This window comes from Triticum aestivum, chromosome 3B (assembly GCF_018294505.1).
Source record: "Triticum aestivum cultivar Chinese Spring chromosome 3B, IWGSC CS RefSeq v2.1, whole genome shotgun sequence".
NCBI lineage: Eukaryota > Viridiplantae > Streptophyta > Magnoliopsida > Poales > Poaceae > Triticum > Triticum aestivum.
In genome coordinates, this window is record NC_057801.1 from 38,364,912 (window position 1) to 38,376,829 (window position 11,918).

Sequence of the window (11,918 nt, forward strand, 5' to 3'; positions counted from 1 at the left end):
ACTAAATGATGTTTCGACTTCCGAAGATCAGCCATGGTTCTAACACTTGTCACCCCATTACCAGTTCACAGTGGTGTTAACCAGGACCTTTCCAGATTACTGTATTTGATACGAATCAAAACAGATGTTCGACGAATTGGGTGCTCATGTTTCAACTGCAAGCAAACCCATTATTTTATCTTTTGGAGGCTTCCAGATAGCTGATTTCCTCCAAAATTCAGTAAGACGCCATTCAGGCTGAAAGAACAAGCTAAAACCCAGATCCCCAATGCGTCCTTGCTAGTGTACCCCACTAAATATCACCTAACCTATTCAATTCAGCAGATCCGCACCAAGAAGAAATCCATAGTAATAATCGTAGAAGTTGAAGGGGCATGCTTACTTGGTACTGGGAGCTGCTCTTCACCACCACCGTCATTTCCTTGTCGCTGCCTCGTCGGCGACAACTCATGCCATGTCGCGATTGCTCGTTGATTTCCTTGTTGGCGGCGGCACTTTCCATGGGATCACGTGGCGGGAGACTATTGCGGAGATTCTAGGAGACTGGTGACTCTTGGTTGTGCGGGTCATGATGGCGACAGTAGTACGCAGCGGCGCCGGCACGGGAGAGGAGGCCACGGTGGGAGATGGCGCCGGCGAAACGAAGCATACCAGCGGGCGGGGGCGTAATTTTGGCTGGTTTGGGCTCTGGGCTTTATCGCTCACCCGTAGGCCCAAACTGCTTGATGCTCCAACTTGGGCCTTAATGCAGTACGGCGAGAGCGAGATGCGGGAGATGAGAAAAAAAAGAATTAAACTCAGAAGATGAGAAATTATCTCACCCTGCTGGAACCGTGGACGTATGCACCTGCCCGAGAGCTCACGGCATCTCAGACAGAGACTGTACGTATGCACCATCCTTCTGAAAAGTCCTCTGGAAAGTGAGTATTTTCTAAGGAAGTTTTTTAACTTTGATGTGCAGCCGCAGCCACTTAATTTTCTTCCATTGCCCTGTCAAATGGTGTAGTCCGGGAATTCGTATGCGTAGACGTGCGACGACCGCCAAAGGACTCCACTGCCCATGTTCATCCATTCTTAGCCATAGTATTGTCTTCCGTATCCCCCCCTCACAGCCCATGGTCATCTATTCAGCTTGCTTCCCATCTACTATATCATCTATTCAGTTTGCTAGCAATAGATCGATATCAAGGCTAATTCTCCGATGGCTACTACTAGCTGCTGGTTCTTGTTCTTCGTCTGGGTTTGGTGGCTGCCACTGATGCTCGCCGGGGGCGAGGAGCAGCAAGGGGAAGGCTGCTTGCCCAAGATGTGCGGCAACCTCACCATCTCCAACCCATTCTGGCTCCCTGACAAGGGGGCGGGAAGATCTTGTGGTTCCATGGATTTTGAGGTCGCTTGCCATAACAACAGTTTTCCAGGTCTACGGAGCTCTATACCCTTGGCCTCGGGCCTTGGCTTTGCAATCATCGACATCTCTTACAAGGAAAACAGTTTGCGCGTCGTTGATCAAGGCAATCTGGAACTACTGCAAGCCTCCAACAGCTGCCTTGGAATGATATTGAACACATCCGTCAAACTTGGCGAACCGTTTAGGATCAATCCCGTCGGCCTGAACCTCATCTTGTACAACTGCACGGAGGAGGGCGCAGCGGCGACTGCAGCACATCGGGACAGGGACCTGGTAAAGACCGGAGTGAGATGCCGGAACGAGAGCAAGGTGCTTGTCCGCACGGGAGTACCTTACGACGCGACCGGGAACTATGGCGGCTACGCTTTGAAGGGCTGCGAAGCTGTCGTCGTGCCGGTGATGGGCTCGTCCGGTGAGGCGAACGTGAGCAACTACGAGCAACTCATCAGCAATGGCTTCCTCTTGACATGGGATCTGCCGCAACCTGCACCTGCACCTCTCCATACGTCTTCACGTACACGTAAGTTCACCCCGTCAAATTATTTTGTATTCAAGTTTGTAGCTACGTTCAGTGCCTATTGCATAGTCCCAGAAACTTCGCTTGTGGCAAGCATGTAAACTAGTAGTGGTGTAGTGCTCTAAGTAGGCACGTAGCCATGTGCATCATTAGAAGTTCGTTTACAAGTTGAAGTGGGGTGTGGTACAGAACAACAAGTGGCTTCTAGCTAGGGCGAAGATCAATTCTGGTCTGAACTCTGAGCTTCTCAGCTCTGCCTAGTAGGAACTCTGTGCTTTTGCCTAGTCTGAACTCTGAATTTCTCTTGTTTTTTTTACCTTTCTTTTTTGAGCGGATGAACTCTGAACTTCCCAAGCCTGCATTACAGTCAAATAGGAATCATGAACTTGTTTACTGATCCACTGACAGCCCAATGATAACTTTTCCAAATTCCGCCTTATGGGCCTATATTCAATTTTTGGGGTCATTTTTTGACCCAATGACGGTGCTTTTAGTTGTCATTCCCAATCATGAACTCTAGTTTTTTAGTGGTTGGTATGTAGAAATTTAAGTTAATATGTCAAGAAAAAACTATTGTCTGCATAAAAAAATAATCTTAAGTAAACCTATTTTTTGTACAAATTTAAAAGTATTAGTAGATTTGTTAAATAATTTTCATGAAAATAGACAAATGTTCATGTACCTCAAAAGAGATGTTAATACATTTCATTAAAAAAAATAATGTATAGGGCCACCCACAAAAAAAATCATGTATAGGGGTAAATATGTGATAGTACTAAATGATGTTTGAGTGGTTTAGCACGCACACGTTAGTTCGCCCTTCTGTAACTACACCAAGCCGCCGCCCGCCCCAGCTGGGCTGGTGGACACGGTGTGCCGGAACAACACGTTTGTCCGCCCGGGAGGGCATTATAACGTGTCGGGCATGATAGACGGCAGCTACGCTTTGGAGGGATGTAGCGCCAACGCCGTGCCGGTGCTGGGGCGTCTGGAGAGGCGAACCCCAGCGACTACGAGGAGCTCATCAGCAATGGCTTCCTCCTGACATGGTAGCCACCAAATCATTATACTGGTAAGCTCACTCACCCTTGTCAGTCGTTAAATACTTCTCGGCAACAACTAGGCGTCAGGCAGTAGATAAGTACCCAGGATTGGACACTTCGACGCGACAATTTTGTCCACTTAGATGGTAAAATCGCTTGCTGTTGGCGTAGAATCCCCGGTTTCAAACAAGCTGGAGCACAGTAGAAGATTTGGTTAGAAATGACAATACATTTAAAATTAGTAGTGATATTTTGATTCCCCCAACGAAAAGGTGAGAGATGCGAGACCTGTGACCGTCTGTCATTGCTAGTGGCGATATGGCACCGTCTGTGCACCGTCCTGGATGTGGCGGGCACTACCTGCATCTCTAGCATCAGCCAGTCCCGCCGAGGAGCTCGCGTGCCTCTGCCCCTATGGCGTGCTGCGGTTGACATGTGCCGGTAAGCCCCCAAATTAGTTCCATCATCATTCTAAAATTTAAATTCCAGAACATTGAAATGTACTAATGAAAAGTGTGATAGTTATCTTCAATGATCAATAGTACACTTGGTCAAGCTTTAATCCACGGGCAGCAGTCACATCGCGTCCCACCCCTGTGGCTGAGAGACTCTTATGCCTCATTTTCTTTCAGTGGACAATTTACTCTTTTGAAAACCCCATCTGCTGTTGAATAATCAACCGTTTATACTAAAAAAAAAAGTGCTCACTTAGATGATCGAAATCGCCTGGGCCTGGCCTCAAGTCCCCAGTCTCAACCAAACTGGAAATGATCAGCGATAAATGGATTCCTCCAAAGAAGAGAAGTGAGAGATGCCAGACCTGTCACCGTCTGTCATTGCTAGTGGCAAAATGGCACTGTCCTTCCGATCTGTGCACTCCACACAAAAATATTTGACCAATCAAGGTTTTGAAGTAAAAGACAATTATTTTTTGACCGTGGATGGGCACAGCAATTGTTAGGCCGTGTGAGACTAGTATTTTTTTTTTTTGTCTCAAGTCTTCCCTTGCCCCGTCAATTGGGATACTCAGAGAATCCGCATGTTAGACGTACTATGGCTGGCAAGGACTCAACTACGCCAGTATATACTATATAGTATCACTCGTTCTTAAGCACAATATTCTCTCTTGTATCGTATCGTATCTCCCCACAACACCCCTCCTATTTTTTGCTGCACCAAATTCCAAGCTTATTCTCTGATGGCCATGGCCTGCTGCTGGCTCTTAGTTTTCGTCTGGGTTTGGTGGTTGCCATTCATGTTCGCCGGGGGTAAGGAGCAGCAAGGGGAGGGCTGCTCGGCGGAGAGGTGTGGCAACCTCACCATCTCCGACCCATTCTGGCTCACTGACCTGGAGACAGGAAGATCGTGTGGTTCCTTGGATTTCGAGGTCAATTGCAATAACAGTATCCCAGTTCTCCGGAGCTCTGGGTCCACTGGATTAAGTGGCTTCGCAATCAAGGACATCTTGCACGAGGAACGCAGTTTGCATGTTGTTGATTTGCACAAAGAGGAAGACTTTAACGTCTCCAATGGCTGTCATTTCCCGAGATGGAACACCTCCCGTAAACTGGGACACCCGTTTAAGGTCAATCCCATCAACTTGAACCTCATCTTCTACAACTGCACGAAGACGGTGGCGCTGGTGGAGGTGAGATGCGTGAACACGAGCAACGCGTTTGTCTGCGCGGGAGTGCGCTACTACATGACGGGGGGCTATGCCGGGTACGCTTTGGAGGGCTGCGATGCTATCGTCGTGCCGGTTCTGGGCTCGCTGGGGGAGGTGAACGCGAGTAACTACAAGCGTCTCATCAGCGATGGCTTCGTCCTGACATGGGATCCACCCCCCGCACGTAAGTTCTTCAACCGCCAATCGTCGTTTTATGAAGTTCGTAGATAAGCTACTAGGACACACAGTGCTAATCAATTTGCTGGATTTGCCGCATAATGGAACAAACCAATCAACCATGTTATTACTAATACTACTCCCTAACCGATGATAAGGTTTTAGTTCGTGTGGCGGATGTTCGCTGCAGCTGGCTAGCCGTGGGGCGACTTGGCTACTGGCCGATACTCCACGGCATCTCCGCATCACTCGTGGCTTGCATATTGGACTTGCGATAATTAGTGTTTTGTCCGTCCGATCTTCCATGCATATTGGCCTTCTCGTTCTCTTGGGCTGATATTTAGGTGCCTAGATGTGTTCATCGTTGCGCAGATTTTACAGTAAAGAGGACTTGAAACGCACTTTATATTGGCCTTGTAGATGTGTTCTCGTTCCCTCGGACGGAAGTTAATTTACCAGTCGATCTGTGCTTTCTGTTCACCGGCCGATTTACGGGTGTACTGTGTACAGACTACAGAGTACAGACACTTACCAGTCAAGTACACCCAACTAACTCAACCATGGTCAACAAGTGCGTGCACCAGCCAGCATTGATGGACACGATGAGCCTGATCGAGACCGGGCACCGAAGATGGAATTAGCGTGTGTGTGGACGATCGTTGCCTAGCCACAAAGCAGTCAAATGTTCCTGCAAACACGACTCGCTCATTGACTCCCCCTCCTCATATACATGTGCCGTTTCATGGACTCGGTGCCAAAAAAATTGTGGACCAAAGTCCTCCGCGATGTTCCCATGGCTTGGGCCTCCATGCCTCCTCCTATCCTTCCTCATCATCTCCATGGTGCCGACGCTGTTGCTTGCCACATCCTGCGAACCTCAGCGATGTGGCAACATGAGCGTCTCAGCACCGTTCGGGCTCGTCTCGGGTTCGGAGGAGAACGGGTGCGCCCAGCTCGGGTTCCAGGTCCACTGTACCGACGGCGTCCCCTACCTCGGGTACTACGAGCAGGGGTACGGGCTTCAGATCCTCGACATCTTCTACAACAACGGTTCCTTGCTAGTCTCTGACATCCACAAGCTCAGAGGCTTCGGTCTCTCTGATGAGAAAGGCTGCCATGTGCCGACGGCCAACACCGCCACCAAAGTCGGGCCTCCGTTCTCGATAAGCCCTCTGAACCAGAACCTCGTCTTCTACAACTGCACCAAGGTGCCGGCAGGCCAAGCAGGGCTGGTAGAGACGGTGTGCCGCAACAACACGTTTGTCCGTGCCGGAGGGCGATACAACTGGACCCACGGGATCAACGGCGGGTACACTTTGGAGGGATGCAGCGCCACCGTTGTGCCAGTGCTAGCGGCATCTCAAGAGGTGAACGCCGGAGACTACGAGGCACTCATCAGTGATGGCTTCCTCCTGACATGGCAGTCGCCGAGTGGCGGTAGTGGTAAGCTCGCTCACCCTCGTCATTCGTCAAATACTTCTCGGCAGCAACTAGGCGCTGGGTAGCAGATAAGTGCCCAGGATTGGACGCTTCCACGCGACAATTTTGCCCGCTTATATTAGATGATTGAAATCACCTGCCGTTGGCGTAGAGTTCCTAGTTCAAACAAGCTGGAGCATAGTTGAAGATTGATTAGAAATGGCAATATACATTTAAAATGACTAGTGAGATATGGATTCCTCTAACGAAAAGGTGAGAGATGCGAGACCTGTCACCGTCTGCCATTGCTAGTGGTAATATGGCACCATCTGTGCACCATCCTGGATTTGGCAGGAACTGGCATCGGGGACTGCCCCACCTGAGTCTCTAGCAGCGGTCAGTGCCGTACAGCAATGCGACCATGGAGTTTGTGTGCCTCTACCCGGATAGCATTATGCGGTCGACATGTGCCACTAATCCTCTAAATTAATCTGCATCATCATTCTAAGATCAAAATTCCAGAACATAGGAATAAACTATTGAAAAATGCGATATTTGTTTTCAATGATGAATGGTACCAATTCCATGGAGCTTGGGGTGGGGTACTTGGTCAAGATTTAGTCCACGAGCACCAATCACATCGCATCCCACCCCCTGTGGCTGAGAGACTATTGCACCTCGTTTTCGTTCCGCTGGACGATTTAGTCTTTTGAAAACCCATCTGTTGCTGAATAATCAGGCTGTTGATTCAAGCAAGAATTTTTCTCACTTAGATAATGGAAATCGTCTACTTCTAGCCTCAAGTCCCCAGTTTCAACCAAGCTGGAGCATACCTCAAAACTTGATTTGAATGAAATACATTTAAAATGATTAGTGACAAGTGGATTCTTCAAAAGAATAGAAGTGGGAGATGCCAGACCTGTCACCGTCTGTCATGCTAGTGGCGAAATTGCATGGTCCGTCCGTGTCATTTCTCAAAAGAAGAGAAGTGAGAGATGCCGTATTGGGCCTCAGCCCATGCGATATGCCTGCGGTCTCCTCAATGACTCACCCGCTCTCACTCGACGGTGCATGAGTTTTTGTGAGTTTCAAAAAGTTCAATCGTGTACTTTGGTTTGTGCTTTATCTATAAAGCGGGGCTACGGCCTGTTTTGAGAGTGACGGATCTGGAAGGCAGTCATGTATATTGATCTTTCCTTATGCCTATTTGGCTTTAGGGATTAGTGGATTGCAGCTCTCATGCGTGTGTTTTCAAGTGGAAGAACCTTTTGCTTAGCAAGTGAGAAAGGTCCTATTGACTGAAGCACTTCTTTTCCAGGGCAATCGATGCACTCATCATGTTCAAAGCAAATCATGTATAGAAAAGAAAAGAACAAAAACATGTATGGCTCATAATTTTGTTGCAGGTCTCCCCTTGCCTCGTCAATTGGCGTAGTAGGCTACTTGGCGACGACGACTGCTCATGGACTCCACTAACTACCATGGAGACTGCCCCGTAGATCATTCAGTCTTAACAACAATACATATTCTCCCTGAATTCTATCTCCCCATAGCCCATGATCGTTCATCACCGGTTCAGATACCTTCATTTGCTGGCACGACAAATTACAAGCCTTATGTTCTGATGCCTCCGGGCTGCTGGTTTTTGGTCTTCGCCTCGGCCTGGTGGTTGCCACTGATGCTGGTGGCAGTAGCTGAGGAAGAGCAGGTGGAAGGATGCTTTGGCTCGGCGAAGAGATGCGGCAACATGACCATCTCCAACCCATTCTGGCTCACTAATAACATGGAGCAAAAAGATCGTGTGGTACCTCGGACTTCGAGGTCACTACTCCAACTCTCCGGAGCTTAGTACCCTCCGGTCTAGGTTTCGCAATCATCGACATCTCTTATGAGAAACGTAGCCTGCACATCGTCGATTTAGGCAAGCTGGAATTATTGCACGCCTCCAACAGCTGCCAAGTCCCAGTCACCTCCATTAAACTTGGCCTCCTGTTCAGGATAGACCCAATCAACCTGAACCTCATCTTGTACTATTGCACAGAGGAGGCTGGAGCCGCGGCCGCCCGTTGGGACCGGGAACTGGTGAGTTGAGAACTTGAGATGCAGCGACAAGAGGAACACATTTGTTCGAGTCAGAGGGCACTACAATGGTTCAGAAAAGTACTGAGGGGTACTCTCTGGAGGGGTGCATTTTTGCCTTCCTGCCGGTGCTTGGGGTATATGGTGAGGCGAACGCGAGCAAATACGTGCGGCTCATCAACGATGGCGTTGTCTTGACATGGCAACAACCTTCTATTATTGGTATGCTCGCTCATCAAATTGTTTTAAATTGCATCAGACTTATATGTGGATTAAGAAGAGCGTCTTCAATGGGCAACTTATTACCTCCAAAAAACAGTTTTATGCTGTCTGCAAAGCACACTCATTCCACCTCTTACTGGTCACGACTTGTCCCTTGGGTTTTGCTGAATTATATGTATGGTTTGAAAAAACACATACGCTCAGCCAGTCAATTCCTCCAGATACTAGCTGTCTCCCACCTCCATAGTGGTGTCTTTGCATACATCCTCCAGGCAATTCATCTCCTATCTTTCATCAAAGTTACGGATGTCCCCAACCAGCTTGTTGTTGCTTCCTTCATCGGACCCATTACACCAAGTGATCGGGCTCGCATCGGGGTCGGTGGTGAACAAGAACAAGTGCGCCCAACTTGGCTAGCATTCATACTCGCACAGTCACTCATACCTCATTGGCCAAAGACTTGTCCCTACGGTTGAATTGAACGAGTCAGCTGACAATGATGCCGTGAGGTTACGAGTTACGACAGCTTTATGTCGATAAGAATCCCGTCGGGGAGGAAATATTCAGTCTTCTTCACTTCAATCCCAGGCTTCACCACTCCACACCAAATCCATTATGATCCCGCTTCTCTTTTTGCTTTGTAGTGCTGAACTAATTATCCATGGTAATAGCACAACCACAATCAATTGCAGCTTACTCGTACTCGTGATTTACATTACTCTAAATTTTTATCATATTAAGAAACTTTAAATGCTTCTTACAAGTAAAATGCCGATAGAGAAATATAGGACATGAACGTACCATGGCACTGCTGTCTGCAAAGCACACTCATTCCACCTCATTGGTCAAGACTCGCACGCAAGAATGCAGCGCGGCGCAGGAACTTTTCAGCGGACCGGTTGGCGACTCGCACGCAACGCGATTTGTTTTTCTCCAGCCACCCAGGCGTTGCATGTTTGCAACACTTGGTGCCCTATTCTCAGCCGTCCAATTACTCCAGAGTCTAGCTGTCTCCCACCTCCATATTATTTGGCTTTCCACTTCCATACAAGGCAATTCATCTCCTAACTTTCGAGTAGCATAGATATCCCCAGCCAGCTTGTCGCTGCTTCGGTATCTCAGCCAAGTGATGAGGCTGGTCCCGGGGTCCAAAGTTCACCGCACCGACGACGACCCGTACGGTTGCATTAGTGGTGAGGTCAAGATCTGCCCAACCAGTCAAGGATGGCGTGAGGTGAGCAGTCAACTCACGCACGCACATGGCAAGAACCCCGTGGGCGTCGGGTATGAAGTATTCCGTTCACGCCATCCCGGCCGGCACCACAGATCCATTACGATCATGCTCCTACTCATCTTCGCTTCCTTCCTCCGGCTGCCGTCGCCGGGCAGAACGGCGGATCCCCTTCCCTGCTCGCACAGAACATGTGGCGACCTGAACATAGCCTACCCGTTCTGGCTGGAGGAAGACGGCCAGCCGCCATGCGGGTCTCCATACTTCCAGCTCAACTGCAACGGCAGCCAAGCTCTCCTCAGCCGCTCCATGCTCGGGAGCTACCAGGTACTTCAAGTCTTCCCCGAGAACTCCTGCTTCATCACCGTGGACAACAACCTCCCGCTCGACAACGGCTGCCCCAAACAGTGGTTCAACATCTCGCTCGGTCTCGGGCTGAGTCCGTTCGTCATCAGCAACAAGAACAGGGAGCTGCTCGTCCTCGACAACTGCAGCAAGCAGGTGACGCCGCCGGGATTTAACCGCACGCGTGGTGAGACGGCGCGCCCCCGGCCCAGATCCGGGCACGTCGGCCCCCATCTGGGCCCCTGGGGGCCGGCCCCCCGGCATGGTCTCGTTGTCTGCGGCGCGGTGAGGAGGAGGAGCGGCTCGGACTTGGGGCGTCGGCGCCGATGGCGTGCCGGCAGCAGCGCGAAGGCGGGAGCTTTACGGGCCCACGAGGGCTCGGCCGGGCCTGTGGGCCTACGGGCCTGGTGTGCTCCTGCTATTGCGTCCGGACGGCTACTGTCACTGACGGTGGAGGTGGGGCCCTCCGCGTGCCGATGGTGCTGATGCCCTAGTCCCGGCTCTGATTCTTCGTCGTGCTGTTCTCACTTCGCGGTGCCGCGGTGAGACGGCGTGGAGGCCTCATGACCGCGTTGGCGTTGGGTGGTGGTTGGTTTGGTGGCGGGATCCAGAGCGCCCGAGGTGCGGGTTGGGATCGGGGGAAACCCCTGTCGGCGTGGCCGACTCCGGCGCGGTGGCGCCTGTGGGTGCCGCCTGACCTTCCGGGAAGGCGTCGGGGGCTACTCTTCCTATCGCCTCGTCGTGTACCGGGGAAAACCCTTGGCAGCAGCGTCGTCATCGTCGCGATCCTTCTTGGAGGTGTTGATTGGTGCCGGCGCTTCGGAGTCTTGGAGCCTAGTGGATGAGACCGGTGGGCCTAGCGATCGCGAGGCTTCTTCGTTTTTGTTGATCCGCCGTTGTCGGCATTTGTTTTTTTTGCTCTTTCTCTGTTGTTTCTTTTGGGCGTGGCTGTGCTGCTTCCGCCCCAGCACCTATCCCTGTATGATCCGGTTGGTTGCTTTGTATACAAAGCGGGGGGAAACCCTTTTTCGGTATTTAACCGCACGCGTTGCGCCAACGAGTCCTTCTACCGACTTGGCGGGGAGTATGGCAGCCACCGGGAACTGGCTGGTCTCCAGCCGGCCTGCCGTCTCTCCGTCGTGCCGGTTCTAGGTTTTCCGGACGGCGACGGTTACGTCTCGAGCATGAGGCAAGGGTTTCTTCTCGAGTGGACAGTGCGGTCAGACGAGTGCCCCAAGTGCAAGGAAAGCGGCGGGCAGTGCAGGTATGCCGACGACGGCACCGGGTTTTCCTGCAGTTGCTCCGACGGCGTGCGCCCAGACAAGTGCGGTGAGTCCCGAAAATATATTTACTGTTTACACTGAATCTCATTCCCTAGTAAATTCTTATTCCTTTGAACATGAAAAGCAAACAATGATATTGGGAGTGGGAGGTCACATCGCATCGCACCTTTGGGTTCTGCCGCACTAGTGAGAATTCTTTCGACAAATCATCCATCAACCAGTCAAGTCCGCCGGCCTCACTCTCCCGTCCCACCTTTTGTTGTTAAACACACAGAATTAGACAACCACAGATAATTGAAAACCCGAAACGAGCAGTGCTCCACTTACTTCAAAAATTGTATGGGACTGTACCTTCACTATGCTCCGTCCGTGCCTCCACTTCTTTGCTCTAAACATAACAATTCATTCTATAGTGGTAGGAATACGTTCATGATAAAACTGTGGAACACATTGTACCCCAGGCTCCTTATTAATGCGAAGCAGAGCTCCTGCTAGTTCGGCCAAAAGAAATTGTGGAACACCACACCA

General features: G+C 50.4%; 2 protein-coding genes across 3 annotated transcripts in view; both read left to right on the plus strand.

Moving 5' to 3' along the window:
- Nucleotides 1-1,009: 1,009 nt before the first annotated feature.
- The window catches only part of LOC123068436 (LEAF RUST 10 DISEASE-RESISTANCE LOCUS RECEPTOR-LIKE PROTEIN KINASE-like 2.1), a 16,180-nt gene continuing 5,271 nt past the window's right edge, over nt 1,010-11,918 (plus strand). The window contains exon 1 of one of the 2 annotated variants that reach the window (XM_044491022.1): nt 1,010-1,928. In XM_044491022.1, the coding sequence (XP_044346957.1) occupies nt 1,202-1,928 (727 nt within the window). In that variant the 5' untranslated portion in view covers nt 1,010-1,201. Of the gene's footprint in view, nt 1,929-5,402; nt 6,255-11,918 lie in introns of those variants that run through there. The other variant, XM_044491023.1, reaches the window with a different exon arrangement.
- Nucleotides 2,600-4,865, plus strand: LOC123068439 (uncharacterized). The gene has a single exon (XM_044491026.1). It carries the CDS (start codon nt 4,167-4,169, stop codon nt 4,863-4,865), a length of 699 nt encoding a protein of 232 aa, XP_044346961.1. The 5' UTR covers nt 2,600-4,166.